Source organism: Panulirus ornatus, chromosome 5 (genome assembly GCF_036320965.1).
Source record: "Panulirus ornatus isolate Po-2019 chromosome 5, ASM3632096v1, whole genome shotgun sequence".
In the NCBI taxonomy this organism is placed as follows: Eukaryota; Metazoa; Arthropoda; class Malacostraca; order Decapoda; family Palinuridae; genus Panulirus; species Panulirus ornatus.
Window position 1 is genome coordinate 30,502,534 of NC_092228.1, and position 18,897 is coordinate 30,521,430.

The window sequence follows — 18,897 nt, forward strand, 5'->3', positions numbered from 1 at the left end:
TCACCCCTATATATATATATATATATGTATATATATATACATATATATTTTTTTTTTTTTTTTTGCTTTGTCGCTGTCTCCCGCGTTTGCGAGGTAGCGCAAGGAAACAGACGAAAGAAATGGCCCAACCCACCCCCATACACATGTATATACATACGTCCACACACGCAAATATACATACCTACACAGCTTTCCATGGTTTACCCCAGACGCTTCACATGCCTTGATTCAATCCACTGACAGCACGTCAACCCCGGTATACCACATCGCTCCAATTCACTCTATTCCTTGCCCTCCTTTCACCCTCCTGCATGTTCAGGCCCCGATCACACAAAATCTTTTTCACTACATCTTTCCACCTCCAATTTGGTCTCCCTCTTCTGCTCGTTCCCTCCTCCTCCGACACATATATCCTCTTGGTCAATCTTTCCTCACTCATTCTCTCCATGTGACCAAACCATTTCAAAACACCCTCTTCTGCTCTCTCAACCACGCTCTTTTTATATCCACACATCTCTCTTACCCTTACGTTACTTACTCGATCAAACCACCTCACACCACATATTGTCCTCAAACATCTCATTTCCAGCACGTCCATCCTCCTGCGCAAAACTCTATCCATAGTCCACGCCTCGCACCCATACAACATTGCTGGAACCACTATTCCTTCAAACATACCCATTTTTGCTTTCCGAGGTAATGTTCTCGACTTCCACACATTCTTCAAGGCTCCCAGAATTTTCGCCCCCTCCCCCACCCAATGATCCACTTCCGCTTCCATGGTTCCATCCGCTGCCAGATCCACTCCCAGATATCTAAAACACTTCACTTCCTCCAGTTTTTCTCCATTCAAACTCACCTCCCAATTGACTTGACCCTCAACCCTACTGTACCTAATAACCTTGCTCTTATTCACATTTACTCTTAACTTTCTTCTTTCACACACTTACCCAAACTCAGTCACCAGCTTCTGCAGTTTCTCACATCAATCAGCCACCAGCGCTGTATCATCAGCGAACAACAACTGACTCACTTCCCAAGCTCTCTCATCCCCAACAGACTTCATTCTTGCCCCTCTTTCCAAAACTCTTGCATTCACCTCCCTAACAACCCCATCCATAAACAAATTAAACAACAATGGAGCTTCACACAGCCCTGCCGCAAACCTACATTCACTGAGAACCAATCACTTTCCTCTCTTCCTACACGTACACATGCCTTACATCCTCGATAAAAACTTTTCACTGCTTCTGACAACTTGCCTCCCACACCATATATTCTTAATACCTTCCACAGAGCATCTCTATCAATTCTATCATATGCCTTCTCCAGATCCATAAATGCTACATACAAATCCATTTGCTTTTCTAAGTATTTCTCACATACATTCTTCAAAGCAAACACCTGATCCACACATCCTCTACCACTTCTGAAACCACACTGCTCTTCCCTAATCTGATGCTCTGTACATGCCTTCACCCTCTCAATCAATACCCTCCCATATAATTTGCCAGGAATACTCAACAAACTTATACCTCTGTAATTTGAGCACTCACTCTTATCCCCTTTGCCTTTGTACAATGGCACTATGCAAGCATTCCGCCAATCATCAGGCACCTCACCATGAGTCATACATACATTAAATAACCTTACCAACCAGTCAACAATACAGTCACCCCCTTTTTTAATAAATTCCACTGCAATACCATCCAAACGAGCTGCCTTGCTGGTTTTCATCTTCCGCAAAGCTTTTACTACCTCTTCTCTGTTTACCAAATCATTTTCCCTAACCCTCGGACTTTGCACACCACCTCGACCAAAACACCCTATATCTGCCACTCTATCATCAAACATTCAACAGACCTTGAAAATACTCACTCCATCTCCTTCTCACATCACCACTACTTGTTATCACCTCCCCATTTGCGCCCTTCACTGAAGTTCCCATTTGCTCCCTTGTCGTACGCACTTTATTTACCTCCTTCCAGAACACCTTTTTATTCTCCCTAAAATTTAATGATACTCTCTCACCCCAACTCTCATTTGCCCTTTTTTTCACCTCTTGCACCTTTCTCTTGACCTCCTGTCTCTTTCTTTTGTACGTCTCCCACTCAATTGCATTTTTTCCCTGCAAAAATCGTCCAAATGCCTCTCTCTTCTCTTTCACTAATACTCTTACTTCTTCATCCCACCACTCACTACCCTTTCTAATCAACCCACCTCCCACTCTTCTCATGCCACAAGCATCTTTTGCGCAATCCATCACTGATTCCCTAAATACATCCCATTCCTCCCCCACTCCCCTTACTTCCATTGTTCTCACCTTTTTCCATTCTGTACTCAGTCTCTCCTGGTAATTCCTCACACAAGTCCCCTTCCGCAGCTCACTTACTCTCACCACCCTCTTCACCCCAACATTCACTCTTCTTTTCTGAAAACCCATATATATACATATATATATATATATATATATATATATATATATATATATATATATATATATATATATATATATATATATATATATATATATATATATATATATATATATATATATATACATACATATATATATATATATATATATATATATATATATATATATATATATATATATATATATATATATATATATATATAAGGGGGCATCGGTGGAGGGGCCAGATGGATAGGTAATATCAAGTAGTGATGAAGTCAGCAGATGGAGTGGGCATTTTCAAGGTTTGTTGAATAAGTTTGATGATAGATTGGCCTATATAGGGTGTTTTGGTCTGGGGTGGTGGTTGAAGTGAGAGGGTCAAGGAGAATGGTTTCGTGAACAGAGAAGAGGTAGTGAAAGCTTTGCGGAAAATGAAAGCCGGGAAGGCGGCGGGTTTGGATGGTATTGCAGTGTATTTTATGAAATAAGGGGTAGCTGAGTTTTTGATTGGTTGGTAGGGATATTTAATGTCTGCATGGATCATGGTGAAGTGCCTAACAATTGGCGGAATGCGTGCATAGTGCCACTGTACAAAGGCGAAGGGGATGAAAGTGAGTGTTCAAATTACAGAGGTATAAGTTTGTTGAGTATTCCTGGGAAATTATATGGGTGGGGTATTGATTGAGAGGGTCAAGGTATGTACAGAGCATCTGGTTGGGGAAGAGCAGTGAGGTTTCAAAAGTGGTACAGGATGTGTGGATCAGGTGTTTGCTTTGAAGAATGTATTTGAGAAATACTTAGAAAAGCATATGAATTTGTATGTAGCGTTTATGGATCTGGAGCTGGCATATGATGGGCTGGATAGAGACACATTGTGGAAGGTTTTAAGAGTATATGGTGTAGCAGGTAAGTTGCTAGAAGCTGTGAAAAGTTTTTACAAAGGATGTAAGGCATGTGTACGAGTAGGAAGAATGGAAAGTGATTGGTTTCCAGTGAATGTCGGCTTACGGCAGGGGTGTGTGATGTCTCCATGTTTGTATAATTTGTTTGTGAATGGGATGGTTAGGAAGCTGAAGGCAAGAGTTTTGGAAAGAGGGGCAAGTATGCGGTCTGTTGTGGATGAGAGGGCTTGGGAAGAGAGTCAGTTGTTCGCTTATGATACAATACTGGTGGCTGATTCGGGTGAGAAACTGCAGAAGTTAGTGACTGAGTTTGGTAAAGTGTGTGAAAGAAGAAAGCTGAGAGTAAATGTGAATAAGAACAAGGTTATTAGGTTCAGTAATGCTGAGGGAAAAGTTAATTGGGAGGTAAGTTTGAATGGAGAAAAACTGGAGGAAGTGAAGTGTTTTAGATATGTGGGAGTGGATTTGGCAGCGGATGGAAGTATGGAAGCGGAAGTGAATCATAGGACGGGGGAGGAGTCGAAAGTTCTGGTAGCGTTGAAGAATGTGTGGAAGTCGAGACCGTTATCTTGGAGGGCAAAAATGGGTATGTTTGAAGGAATAGTGGTCCATCAATGTTATATGGCTGTGAGGCGTGGGCTATAGATAGGGTTGTACGGAGGAGGGTGAATGTGTTGGAAATGAAAACAATATGCGGTGTGAGGTGGTTTGATCGAGTAAGCAATGAAAGGGTTAGAGAGATGTGTGGCAATAGAAAGAGTGTGGTTGAAAGAGCAGAAGAAAGTGTGTTGAAATGGTTTGGACATATGGAGAGAATGAGTGAGGAAAGATTGACAAAGATGATATATGTGTGTCAGAGGTGGATGGAACAAGGGGAATCGGGAGACCAAATTTGAGGTGGAAAGATGGAATGAAAAAGATTTTCAGCAATCGGGGCCTGAACATACAGGAGGATGAAAGGCGTGCAAGGAATAGAATGAATTGGAACGATGTGGTATTCGGGGTTGACGTGCTGTCAATGGATTGAACCAGGACAAGTGAAGCATCTAGGGTAAACCATGGAAAGGTGTGTGGGGCCTGGATGTGGAAAGGGAGCCGTGGTTTCGGTACATTATACATGACAGCTAGAGACTGAGTGTGAACGAACGTGGCCTTTTTAGTTTGTTCCTGCCGCTGCTTTGCTGGAGGGGGGGATGCTATTTCGTGTGTGGCGGGGTGGCGACGAGATTGGATGAGGGCAGCAAGTATCAAAATGTACATGTGTATATATGTATATGTTTGTGTATGTATATGTATGTATACGTTAGAATTTATATGTATTTGTATATTTTATCAACCTTGATTGCCGTTTCCCGCATTAGCATGGTAGCGCCAGAAAGCAGACGAAGAATGGCCCATACGCTCATATACACATACATATACATAAACTCCCATACACGCATGTATACACATAAACATACATATACATACGCATGTAAAGAGACATACATACATACACATGTACATATTCATATTTGCTTGCCTTCATCCATTACTGGTGCTACCCCACCCCGCAAGAAACAGCATCGCTAACCCCTACCTCAGCGAGGTTGCGCCAGGAAAACAGACAAAAATTGGCAACACTCGTTCACACTCGGTCTGTAGCTGTCACATGTAATGCACCGAATCCACAGCTCCCTTTCTACATCCAGGCCCCACAGACCTTTCCATGGTTTACCCCAGACATTTCACATGCCCTGGTTCAGACCATTGACAGCATGTCGACCCCAGTATACCACATCGTTCCAATTCACTCTTTTCCTTGCACGCCTCTCACCCTCCTGTATGTTCAGACCCCGATCGCTCAAAATCTTTTTCACTGTATCCTTCCACCTCCAATTTCGTTTTCCACTTCTCGTTCCCTTCGCCTCTGACACACATATATCCCTTTTATCAATCTTTCCTCACTCATTCTCTCCAAGTGACCAAACCATTTCAACACACCCTCTTCTGCTCTCTCAACCAGTGTGCTGTTGGGCCAATGCATTGTCATTAATAGTTGCAGAAGAAACTGCCATCACATATTTTGACTCCTTCTCTGTCTTCCTGATGACCTATGAAGGTCTGCCAGACATATCAAAACTCATAGCAAAAAGGAAATCCTTTGCAAGACTGACTTCCACTTTCTCTCTACAGTCACTGCAAATGTCAAAAACAAGATGGATTAGACAGTCTAATACAAGGAAAGATATGTATTATATATGTTATATGTATTATATATGTTATATGTATTATATATGTTATATGTATTATATATGTTATATGCCACTATATGTTATATGTATCATATATGTTATATGCTACTATATGTTATATGTATTATATATGTTATATGCTACTATATGTTATATGCCACTATATGTTATATATATTATATATGTTATATGCTACTATATGTTATGTGCATTATATATGTTATATGCTACTATATGCAACACTGAGGAGACACAAGATTTATCACTGTGATGTAGTATTGGACAGTGTGTCTGGGTTCCTAGAAACCTCAATATAATTTCTATTATTGTGACTCCAGGTGTGATAACCTTACATTACATGTTGCTGTACACAGCTTTGATCACTCGGTTCCATACAATTGAGCACCAGGAGGTGCTAGGCCAACCACGGCCTTGGTATTTTCTTTTTCGTTTAAATTTAGATAATTCGTCTTCAGTGGTTGTGAGGGCTGGTATCTGATGCTCATGGATCCTGCCTTCATTTCTGATATACCTTCTCTGGAGTTGATAGGTCGCCTATGTTGGATGCTTTCCGTGTGCTATGAGGCTTTTGAAAAGCGGCCTTTGATGGCTTCAAATGGCCTTCAAGGCCAACGTGCGAAAATTTACTTAAGAGTCTAAAGTGACTACATCTTATTCTTCGGCCGTGAAGAATAAAATACTTAAAAGGATTACTTACATTCACGTCCAGAACATAAGCCGTATCAACGTGTTCCAACCCTTCACGTCCAGAACATAAACCGTATCAACGTGTTCCAACCCTTCACGTCCAGAACATAAGCTGTATCAACGTGTTCCAACCCTTCATGTCCAGAACATAAGCTGCATTAACGTGTTCCAACCCTTCACGTCCAGAACATAAGCTGTATCAACGTGTTCCAACCCTTCTCATTTTGATGCCAGAGCTGAGATTTGGAGAGGACCTTCATGTACGAGATCTCTTAATAAGATGACCATACTTGCCGCAAAGTAGCTCCGTAATTGTCTCTTTAATAATCCAACTTAATAATCTTCTCTGAGGCAACTCTACAGAGAGGATCAGTATCTGGTGATCAGTGCAGTTATCCACACTAAGGCAGGTTCCGTCTGAACACTAGACAATACATCTTAGTCTCAGCGGAACATCAGTACAATAGATCGTTAGTCTTATAGTCAAGTCAGCAGTCTCACTAAGTTCCACAACCATACGTAGGACAAGGAGAATCAACGCCTCGGAAAACTAGAATATAACATCGACCAAAGTGTCTTGAATGCGCATGAACGATCGAAGAAGCTTCTAGTGGTAAGTATTCATTTGTCATTATGCAGGTGGATTAGACCCTTCCCTTCAGTATTCAGTTCTGTAGCTTCTCATGACGAACGCAGTACTCCACACTGGAATGTGTTTTGCATGTCATTTGCATCAACTAGTAAAATCCCAGTGTAAGAGATTTCATGTACAGTGTGGAAAACATTTTTTTTTCTTTTTTCTTGGATAAAGTTGTAACATGCTGAAAAGCATACGTTGATGATTCCATCACAAACAAGGGTGACCGTTTCGACCCCTCAACATATCGTCCTATTGCTTTCACATCTTATCAACTCCCCTAACCCAACTTCAAAACTTGACCCGCTTACCCTATGCCGCAATGTTGGTTCTGTTTACTTTTTCTTAAATTATTACTTTGGCTTTTGCTCCCAAGAGCTGGCTGCTTGTGTGCCCACATCACTAGCTAGACCACACGATACTCGGCAAGCTGCTGCGTCATATGATTACTGTGTGGCTGTTGCCAGCTCAAGGGTAGGCCGTTTTGATAGTTGTTCCTATCACTACACCTGGAGGCTTTGGAACTCTTTACCTTCCCAAGTCTCTCCCATTAAATAAAAGACATCTTTGATGCATAATTTTGCTAATTACTTGAGCGTCAGACAGTCCCTTAAACTAGCGGTTAGCATGCCTGCCTCTTGCACAAGGGGTCCCAGGTTGGATCCTGGATGTTGGAGCTTTGTATGTTCTATGAAGGTGCGCGTTCATATACACTTTATTCGTATATATATATATATATATATACATATATATATATATATATATATATATATATATATATATATATATATATGTATATATATGTATATGTATATATATCCCTGGGGATAGGGGAGAAAGAATACTTCCCACGTATTCCCTGCGTGTCGTAGAAGGCGACTAAAAGGGAAGGGAGCGGGGAGCTGGAAATCCTCCACTCTCATTTTTTTTTTTTCTCTCTCCAAAAGAAGGAACAGAGAAGGGGGCCAGGTGATGATATTCCCTCAAAGGCCCAGTCCTCTGTTCTTAGCGCTACCTCGCTAATGCGGGAAATGGCAAATAGTATAAAAAATATATATATATATATATATATATATATATATATATATATATATATATAAATATATATATATATATATATAAATATATATATATATATATATATATATATATTATATATATATATATATATATATATATATATATATATATATATATATATATATATATATATATATATATATATATATATATATATATATATATATATATATATATATATATATATGAGAACTACTATTGACGTTTGTGTAAATAAATTATACATTTCCCTTTTCCATAGCCAGAGGTTGAACCATTATGTGACATTTATTTTTTCATATCATTTCAAGCTAGAAGTTTCAGTTTTCTAAATTATTTCTCTACATTTTTCATATGTATATATATGTATATGTGTGTGTGTGTGTATATGTGCGTATGTATGTGTATGTATATATATACATATATATATATATATATATATATATATATATATATTCTTTCTTTCATACTATTCGCCATTTCCCGCATTAGCGAGGTAGCGGTTAAGAACAGAGGACTGGGCCTTTTAGGGAATATCCTCACCAGGCCCCCTTCTCTGTTCCTTCTTTTGGAAAATAAAAAAGAAAAAAAAATTGAGAGGGGAGGATTTCCAGCCCCCCGCTCCCTTCCCTTTTAGTCGCCTTCTACGACACGCAGGGAATACGTGGGAAGTATTCTTTCTCCCCTATCCCCAGGGATATATATATTATATATATATATATATATATATATATATATATATATATATATATATATATATTATATATATATATATATATATATATATATATATATATATATATTATCCCTGGGGATAGGGGTGAAAGAATTCTTCCCACGCATTCCTCGCGTGTCGTAGAAGGCGACTAGAGGGGACGGGAGCGGGGGGCCAGAAATCCTCCCCTCCTTGTATTTTTTTAACTTTCTAAAATGGGAAACAGAAGAAGGAGTCACGCGGGGAGTGCTCATCCTCCTCGAAGGCTCAGACTGGGGTGTCTAAATGTGTGTGGATGTAACCAAGATGTGAAAAAAAGGAGAGATAGGTAGTATGTTTGAGGAAAGGAACCTGGATGTTTTGGCTCTGAGTGAAACGAAGCTCAAGGGTAAAGGGGAAGAGTGGTTTGGGAATGTCTTGGGAGTAAAGTCAGAGGTTAGTGAGAAAACAAGAGCAAGGGAAGGAGTAGCAGTACTCCTGAAACAGGAGTTGTGGGAGTATGTGATAGAATGTAAGAAAGTAAATTCTCGATTAATATGGGTAAAACTGAAAGTTGATGGAGAGAGATGGGTGATTATTGGTGCATATGCACCTGGGCATGAGAAGAAAGATCATGAGAGGCAAGTGTCTTGGGAGCAGCTGAATGAGTGTGTTAGTGGTTTTGATGCACGAGACCGGGTTATAGTGATGGGTGATTTGAATGCAAAGGTGAGTAATGTGGCAGTTTAGGGAATAATTGGTATACATATGGTGTTCAGTGTTGTAAATGGAAATGGTGAAGAGCTTGTGGATTTATGTGCTGAAAAAGGACTGATGATTGGGAATACCTGGTTTAAAAAGCGAGATATACATAAGTATACGCATGTAAGTAGGAGAGATGGCCAGAGAGCGTTATTGGATTACGTGTTAATTGACAGGCGCGCGAAAGAGAGACTTTTGGATGTTAATGTGCTGAGAGGTGCAACTGGAGGGATGTCTGATCATTATCTTGTGGAGGCTAAGGTGAAGATTTGTATGGGTTTTCAGAAGAGTGAATGTTGGGGTGAAGAGGGTGGTGAGAGTAAGTGAGCTTGGGAAGGAGACTTGTGTGAGGAAGTACTATGAGAGACTGAGTACAGAATGGAAAAAGGTGAGAACAATGGAAGTAAGGGGAGTGAGGGAGGAATGGGATGTATTTAGGGAATCAGTGATGGATTGCGCAAAAGATGCTTGCTGCATGAGAAGAGTGGGAGGTGGGTTGATTAGAAAGGGTAGTGAGTGGTGGGATGAAGAAGTAAGATTATTAGTGAAAGAGAAGAGAGAGGCATTTGGACTATTTTTGCAGGGAAAAAATGCAATTGAGTGGGAGATGTATAAAAGAAAGAGACAGGAGGTCAAGAGAAACGTACAAGAGGTGAAAAAGAGGGCAAATGAGAGTTGGGTGAGAGTATCATTAAATTTTAGGGAGAATAAAAAGATGTTCTGGAAGGAGGTAAATAAAGTGCGTAAGACAAGGGAGCAAATGGGAACTTCAGTGAAGGGCGCAAATGGGGAGGTGATAACAAGTAGTGGTGATGTGAGAAGGAGATGGAGTGAGTATTTTGAAGGTTTGTTGAATGTGTTTGATGATAGAGTGGCAGAAATAGGGTGTTTTGGTCGAGGTGGTGTGCAAAGTGAGAGGGTTAGGGAAAATGATTTGGTAAACAGAAAAGAGGTAGTAAAAGCTTTGCGGAAGATGAAAGCCGGAAAGGCAGCAGGTTTGGATGGTATTGCAGTGGAATTTATTAAAAAAGGGGGTGACTGTATTATTGACTGGTTGGTAAGGTTATTTAATGTATGTATGACTCATGGTGAGGTGCCTGAGGATTGGCGGAATGCGTGCATAGTGCCATTGTACAAAGACAAAGGGGATAAGAGTGAGTGCTCAAATTACAGAGGTATAAGTTTGTTGAGTATTCCTGGTAAATTATATGGGAGGGTATTGACTGAGAGGGTGAGGGCATGTACAGAGCATCAGATTGGGGAAGAGGAGTGTGGTTTCAGAAGTGGTAGAGGATGTGTGGATCAGGTGTTTGCTTTGAAGAATGTATGTGAGAAATACTTAGAAAAGCAAATGGATTTGTATGTATCATTTATGGATCTGGAGAAGGCATATGATAGAGTTGACAGAGATACTCTGTGGAAGGTATTAAGAATATATGGTGTGGGAGGCAAGTTGTTAGAAGCAGTGAAAAGTTTTTATCGAGGATGTAAGGCATGTGTACGTGTAGGAAGAGAGGAAAGTGATTGGTTCTCAGTGAATGTAGGTTTACGGCAGGGGTGTGTGATGTCTCCATGGTTGTTTAATTTGTTTATGGATGGGGTTCTTAGGGAGGTGAATGCAAGAGTTTTGGAAAGAGGGGCAAGTATGAAGTCTTTTGGGGATGAGAGAGCTTGGGAAGTGAGTCAGTTGTTGTTCGCTGATGATACAGCGCTGGTGGCTGATTCATGTGAGAAACTGCAGAAGCTGGTGACTGAGTTTGGTAAAGTGTGTGAAAGAAGAAAGTTAAGAGTAAATGTGAATAAGAGCAAGGTTATTAGGTACAGTTGGGTTGAGGGTCAAGTCAATTGGGAGGTAAGTTTGAATGGAGAAAAACTGGAGGAAGTAAAGTGTTTTAGATATATGGGAGTGGATCTGGCAGCGGATGGAACCATGGAAGTGGAAGTGGATCATAGGGTGGGGAGGGGGCGAAAATTCTGGAAGCCTTGAAGAATGTGTGGAAGTCGAGAACATTATCTCGGAAAGCAAAAATGGCTATGTTTGAAGGAATAGTGGTTCCAACAATGTTGTATGGTTGCAAGGCTATGGATAGAGTTGTGCGCAGGAGGGTGGATGTGCTGGAAATGAGATGTTTGTGGACAATGTGTGGTGTGAGGTGGTTTGATCGAGTAAGTAACGTAAGGGTAAGAGAGATGTGTGGAAATAAGAAGAGCGTGGTTGAGAGAGCAGAAGAGGGTGTTTTGAAATGGTTTGGGCACAAGGAGAGAATGAGTGAGGAAAGATTGACCAAGAGGATATATGTGTCGGAGTTGGAGGGAACGAGGAGAAGTGGGAGACCAAATTGGAGGTGGAAAGATGGAGTGAAAAAGATTTTGTGTGATCGGGGCCTGAACATGCAGGAGGGTGAAAGGAGGGCAAGGAATAGAGTGAATTGGATCGATGTGGTATATCGGGGTTGACGTGCTGTCAGTGGATTGAATCAGGGCATGTGAAGCGTCTGGGGTAAACCATGGAAAGCTGTGTAGGTATGTATATTTGCGTGTGTGGACGTATGTATATACATGTGTATGGGGGTGGGTTGGGCCATTTCCTTCGTCTGTTTCCTTGCGCTACCTCGCAAACGCGGGAGAGAGCGACAAAGCAAATTAAATATATATATATATATATATATATATATATATATATATATATATATATATATATATATATATATATATATATATATATATATATATATATCCCTCGTGTCTCTCTTCTGCAGAAGGCTGACGGTGGTGTAGAGGGCAGTGGGAGCAGCCAGGAGGACGTGGCTGAAGCAGACGGGGTCATCCCACTCAGCATAGACCACATGCAGGGTCTCTTCTTCATCACCTGCTTTGGCTGGCTCTCTGGTGTCATCTCCTTCATCTTTGAGAAACTTATTCTGACAGATTAGTTACGAGTGGAAATGGAATGTCCATCTGGAAATCTGATATCACTAAGAACATCAGCTATACAAAGCTATAGCAAGATTGTGATATACAGATATTAGCACCATCTTCTTTACCATACATTATAATGTAGAATATACAACAACGTCTTTCAGTCTAACCTTGGTATTGATTGATGCCTATATTCAATTTGGTGTGATTTTTCAGAACAGCCCCGTACTATTTCCGATATTAAACATATTATCAAGATTTCAAAGGAATTTCACATTACATGTTACAAGATCTTTACAGTCTAATCAACCAATTTCGTTGTGTTTTTGCGTGTTCGTACATTTCATAACGAACGCGTCCATTGCTTAACGAATTTTTAGTGTTGTTTACCTTGTAATATGCAAGAACAATTATCAGCAATAAAGAAGCCACGTACAAAATAATCTCTCTCTCTCTCTCTCTCTCTCTCTCTCTCTCTCTCTCTCTCTCTCTCTCTCTCTCTCTCTCTCTCTCTCTCTCTCTCTCTCTCTCTCTCTCTCTCTCTATCTCTCTCTCTCTCTCTCTCTCTCTCTCTCTCTCTCTCTCTCTCTCTCTCTCTCTCTCTCTCTCTCTCTCTATCTATCTATCTATCTATCTATCTATCTATCATCCCTGGGGATAGAGGAGAAAGAATACTTCCCACGTATTCCCTGCGTGTCGTAGAAGGCGACTGAAAGGGAAAGGAGTGGGGGGAGGAGGGGGGGGGAAATCCTCCCCTCTCGTTTTTAGTTTTCTTAAAGAAGGAACAGAGAAGGAGACTAAGTGAGGGTATTCCCTCAAAGGCTCAGTCCTCTGTTCTTAACGCTACCTCCCTAATAAGGGAAATGGCGAAGAGTATGAAAAGAAAAAGAGGAAAAAAGAATACATATATATATATATATATATATATATATATATATATATATATATATATATATATATATTATATATATATATGTATTCATATATTTTGCTTTATCGCTGTCTCCCGCGTTAGCGAGATAGCTCAAGGAAACAGACGAAAGAATGGCCCAACCCACCAACATACACATGTATATACATACACGTCCACACACACAAATATACATACCTATACATTTCAACGTATACATATATATACACACACAGACATATACATATATACACATGTACATAATTCATACTGCCTGCCCTTATTCATTCCTATCGCCATCCCGCCACACATGAAATAACAACCCCCTCCCCCCTCATGTGCGCGAAGTAGCGCTAGGAAAAGACAACATGGGCCACATTCGTTGACACTCAGTCTCTAGCTGTCATGTAATAATGCACCGAAACCACAGCTCCCTTTCCACATCCAGGCCTCACAGAACTTTCCATGGTTTACCCCAGGCGCTTCACATGTCCTGGTTCAATCCATTGACAGCACGTCGACCCCGGTATACCACATCGTTCTAATTCACTCTATTCCTTGCACGCCTTTCACCCTCCAGCATGATCAGGCCCCGATCACTCAAAATCTTTTTCACTCCATCTTTCCACCTCCAATTTGTTCTCCCACTTCTCGTTCCCTCCACCTCTGACACATATTTCCTCTTGGTCAATCTTTCCTCACACATTCTCTCCATGTGGCCAAACCATTTCAAAACACCCTCTTCTGCTCTCTCAACCACACTGTTTTAATCACCACACATCTCTCTTACCCTATCATTAGTTACTCGATCAAAGCACCTCACACCACACATTATCCTCAAACATCTCATTTCAGCACATCCACCCTCCTCTGCACAAAACTATCTATAGCCAACGCCTCGCAACCATATAGCATTGTTGGAACCACTATTCCTTCAAATATACCCACTTTTCCTTTCCAAGATAAAGTTATCAACTTCCACACATTTTTCAACACTCCCAAAACTTTCGCCCCCTCCCCCACCATATGATTCGCTTCCGCTTCCATGGTTCCATCCACTGCCAAATCCACTCCCAGATATCTAAAACACTTCACTTCCTCCAGTTTTTCTCCATTCAAACTTACCTCCCAAATGACTTGTCCCTCAACCCTGCTGTACCTAATAACCTTGTTCTTATTCACATTTACTCTCAGCTTTCTTCTTTCACACACTTTACCAAACTCAGTCACCAGCTTCTGCAGTTTCTCACATGAATCAGCTACCAGCTCTGTATCATCAGCGAACAACAACTGCGTCACTTCCCAAGCTCTATCATCCACAACAGAGTGCATGATTGCCCCTCTTTTCAAAACTCTTGCATTTACCTCCCTAACAACCCATCCATAAACAAATTAAACAACCATGGAAACACCATACACCCCTGGCGAAAACCTACATTTACTGAGAACCAATCACTTTCCTCTTTTCCTGCACGTACACATGCCTTACATCCTCGATATAAGCTTTTCACTGCTTCTAACAACTTACATCCCACACAATATATTCTTAATACCTTCCACAGAGCATCTCTATCAACTCTATCATATGTCTTCTCCAGATCCATGAATGCTAGATACAAATCCATTTGCTTTTCTAAGTATTTCTCACATACATTCTTCAAAGCAAACTCCTGATCCACACATCCAGTATCACTTCTGAAACCACACTGCTCTTCCCCAATCTGATGCTCTAAACATGCCTTCTCCCTCTCAATCAATACCCTTCTATATAAATTCCCAGGAATGCTCAACAAAATCATACCTCTGTAATTTGAGCACTCACTTTTATCCCCTTTGCCTTTGTACAATGGCACTATGCACGCATTCCGCCAATCCTCACCATGAGTCATACATACATTAAATAACCTTACCAACCAGTCAACTATACAGTCACCCCATTTTTTGATACATTCCTCTGCAATACCACCCAAACCTGCTATCTTGCCGAATTCATCTTCCGCAAAGCTTTTACTACCTGTTCTCTGTTTACCAAATCATTCTCCCTAGCCCTCTCACTTTGCACACCACCTCGACCAAAACACCCTATATCTGCCACTTTATCATCAAACACATTCAACAAACCTTCAAAATGCTCACTTCATCTCCTTCTCACATCACCACTACTTGTTATCATCTCCCCATTAGCCCCCTTCACTGAAGTTCCCATTTGTTTCCTTGTCTTACGCACTTATTTACCTCCTTCCAAAACATCTTTTTATTCTCCTTAAATTTTAATGATACTGTCTCATCCCAACTCTCATTCGCCCTCTTTTTCACCTCTTGCACCTTTCTCTTGACCTCCTGCCTCTTTCTTTTATACAAATGGCTCTCTCTTCTCTTTCACTCATAATCTTACTTCTTCATCCCACCACTCACTAACCTTTCTAATCTGCCCACCTCCCACACTTCTCATGCCACAAGCATCTTTTGCGCAAGCCATCACTGCTTCCCTAAATACATCCCATTCCTCCCCCACTCCCCTTACCTCCTTTGTTCTCACCTTTTTCCATTCTGTACTCAGTCTCTCCTGGTACTTCCTCACACAAGTCTCCTTCCCTAGCTCACTTACTCTCACCACCCTCTTCACCCCAACATTCTCTCTTCTTTTCTGAAAACCTGTACAAATCTTCACCTTCGCCTCCACAAGATAATGATCAGACATGCCTCCAGTTGCACCTCTCAGCACATTAACATCCAAAAAATCTCTCTTTCGCGCGCCTATCAATTAACATGGAATCCAATAACGCTCTCTGGCCATCTCTCCTACTTACATACGTATACTTATGTATATCTCTCTTTTTAAACCAGGTATTCCCAATCGTCAGTCCTTTTTCAGCACATAAATCTACAAGCTCTTCACCATTTCCATTTACAACACTGAACACCCCATGTATACCAATTATTCCCTCAACTGCCACTTTACTCACCTTTGCATTCCAATCACCCATCATTATAACCCGGTCTCGTGCATGAAAACTACTAACACACTCACTCAGCTGCTCCCAAAACACTTGCCTCTCATGATCTTTCTTCTCATGCCCAGGTGCATATGCACCGATAATCACCCATCTCTCTCCATCAACTTTCAGTTTTACCCATATCAATCTAGAATTTACTTTCTTACACTCTATCACATAATTCCACCAGTCTCCTGTTTCAGGTTTAGTGCTACTCCTTCCCTTGCTCTAGTCCTCTCACTAACCCCTAACTTTACTCCCAAGACATTCCCAAACCACTCTTCCCCTTTACCCTTGAGCTTCGTTTCACTCAGAGCCAAAACGTCCAGATTCCTTTCCTCAAACATACTACCTATCTCTCCTTTTTTCTCATCTTGGTTACATCCACACACATTTAGACACCCCAATCTGAGCCTTCGAGGAGGATGAGCACTCCCCGCGTGACTCCTTCTTCTGTTTCCCCTTTTAGAAAAGTAAAAGTACAAGGAGGGGAGGGTTTCTGGCCTCCCGCTCCCGTGCCGTTTATATATATATATATATATATATATATATATATATATATATATATATATATATATATATATATATATATATATATATATATATATTATATATATATATATATATATATATATATATATATATATATATATATATATATATATATATATATATATATATATATATATATATATATATATATATATATATATATATATATATATATATATATATATATATATATATATATATATATATATATATATATATATATATATATATATATATTCCTATGAGTCCACGGGGAAAATGAAACACGATAAGTTCCCAAGTGCAGTTTCGTGTAATAATCACATCAACAGGGGAGACACAAGAAATATAACAGTCAATTGATACACAAGGAAGAGACGTAGCTATGACGCCATTTGGTAAAGATGTGATTGTCCAAAATAGACAACAAGCTTATCATAAACTTATTATGTGGACAAGAAGGTGAATTGCTTGCAAATTTTATCAACAATAAAGTTATCCAATTTGTAAAGACCATCACTAATATCAAGATTATACTTCTTTGTGCATTTGATAATAGAATATTCAATAATATCTTTCTTGGTGACAGAGTTAGAGTTAATAACTGAGATGGCTTTACTCCAGTCAATACAATGAGCATAGTTTTTAACGTGATTAAACAAGGCATTTGATTCTTGTCCCGTTCTTATACTATACTCATGTTGCTTAAGTCTAACAGAAAGATCCTTACTAGTCTGCCCAACATAAGACTTATCACAATTTCTACATGGCACTTTATAGATGCACCCAGGAGAATTTTCTGGTGAGTTCCTGATTAAGACATTCTTTATAGTATTCTTGCTGCTGAAGGCAACATTAACATAAAAGTGTTTAAGCAACATGGGAAGCAAAGTAGAATTTTTATCAAAAGGAAGAACTAAAAGATACTTGGTGTTAGTGGGAGGTTTGGGCTCAACTCTATAAAATGATTTCTTTGCTAACTTAAGGGATTTATCAATGATAGATGTAGGGTACTTTAACTTTGATCCAATAGAATATATCTTCTCAAACTCATCATCAATAAACTCTGGACTGCAAATACGTAATGCCCTAAGGAACGTAGATTGAAATGATGATAATCTAACTCTGTAATGCAGCGATGAGTAATAAAGGATATATGAGCATACATTGGTAGGTTTTCTCTATGCGCTAAACTTGTTTCCTTGCTTATGGATCATGTAATCTAAAAATGGTAACATACCATTATTTTCTTCATTTTCAACAGTAAATTTGACGGAAGGTACTAAATTGTTAAGTAAGGGGGAGAAATATTTGTAGATTTTCACTTGTTGGCCAAACTCAAAGAACATCATCTACATACCTAAACCAAATTGCATTAGAATGTAAGATATCCCTTAGTAATTTTGTTTCAAAAAATTCCATAATAAAGATTACTTAGTTCAAGTGAAAGGGGGCTACCCATTGCCATACCAAGTCTTTGATTATGATAATCTCCATTGAATTCAAATACAAAGTCTTTTATACACAATTTTATCACTTCACTGAAAACAGACTTTGAAACAGGTAAATGAATATCATCCAAGACATCAAATAGATATTCTGAAAGGTCATCAACTGGAACTTTTGTGAACAGTGAGGGAACATCAAAGCTAACAACTTTGAAATCAAGATTAACATTGATATTGTTAAGCTTGTTGACTAAATCTACATTGTTCATGATATTAGAATTTGATATCTTACCCACTAAAGGGCTTAATAAAGAAACTAACTATTTTGACAATTTATATGTGATAGAGCCTACTGAACTCACTATAGGTCTTGCTGGAAAATTCTGTTTATGTGTTTTGATAAGTCCATACATATATGGCAATGAAGGGGACATAGATGACAAACTTTTGATAAGAGAACCATTACCTTTCAACAACAACTTCATTTCTTTATTGAAATGGGAATTAACTGGTTCTAGGGGATTCTTACTGAGTTTAGAATATGTTGTGTCATCACCTAAAAGATCATTCATTTTAGATAGACAATTACTTTTGTCCATAATCACAACAGTGTTATCCTTATCTGCTTTAGTAAGATGCATATCATCGTCTTTTTTAAGGTGTTAATAGTTCTTACAA

The 18,897-nt window shown here is 39.6% G+C and overlaps 1 protein-coding gene across 1 annotated transcript in view; it reads left to right on the forward strand.

The window, feature by feature from the left end:
* The window catches only part of LOC139746843 (ionotropic receptor 21a-like), an 80,922-nt gene extending 68,357 nt beyond the window's left edge, over positions 1-12,565 (forward strand). Inside the window, exon 12 of the mRNA XM_071658448.1 lies at positions 12,175-12,565. Within this exon, the coding sequence (XP_071514549.1) occupies positions 12,175-12,348 (174 nt within the window). The 3' untranslated portion in view covers positions 12,349-12,565. The remainder of the gene's footprint in view (positions 1-12,174) is intronic.
* The last annotated feature ends 6,332 nt before the right edge of the window (positions 12,566-18,897 follow it).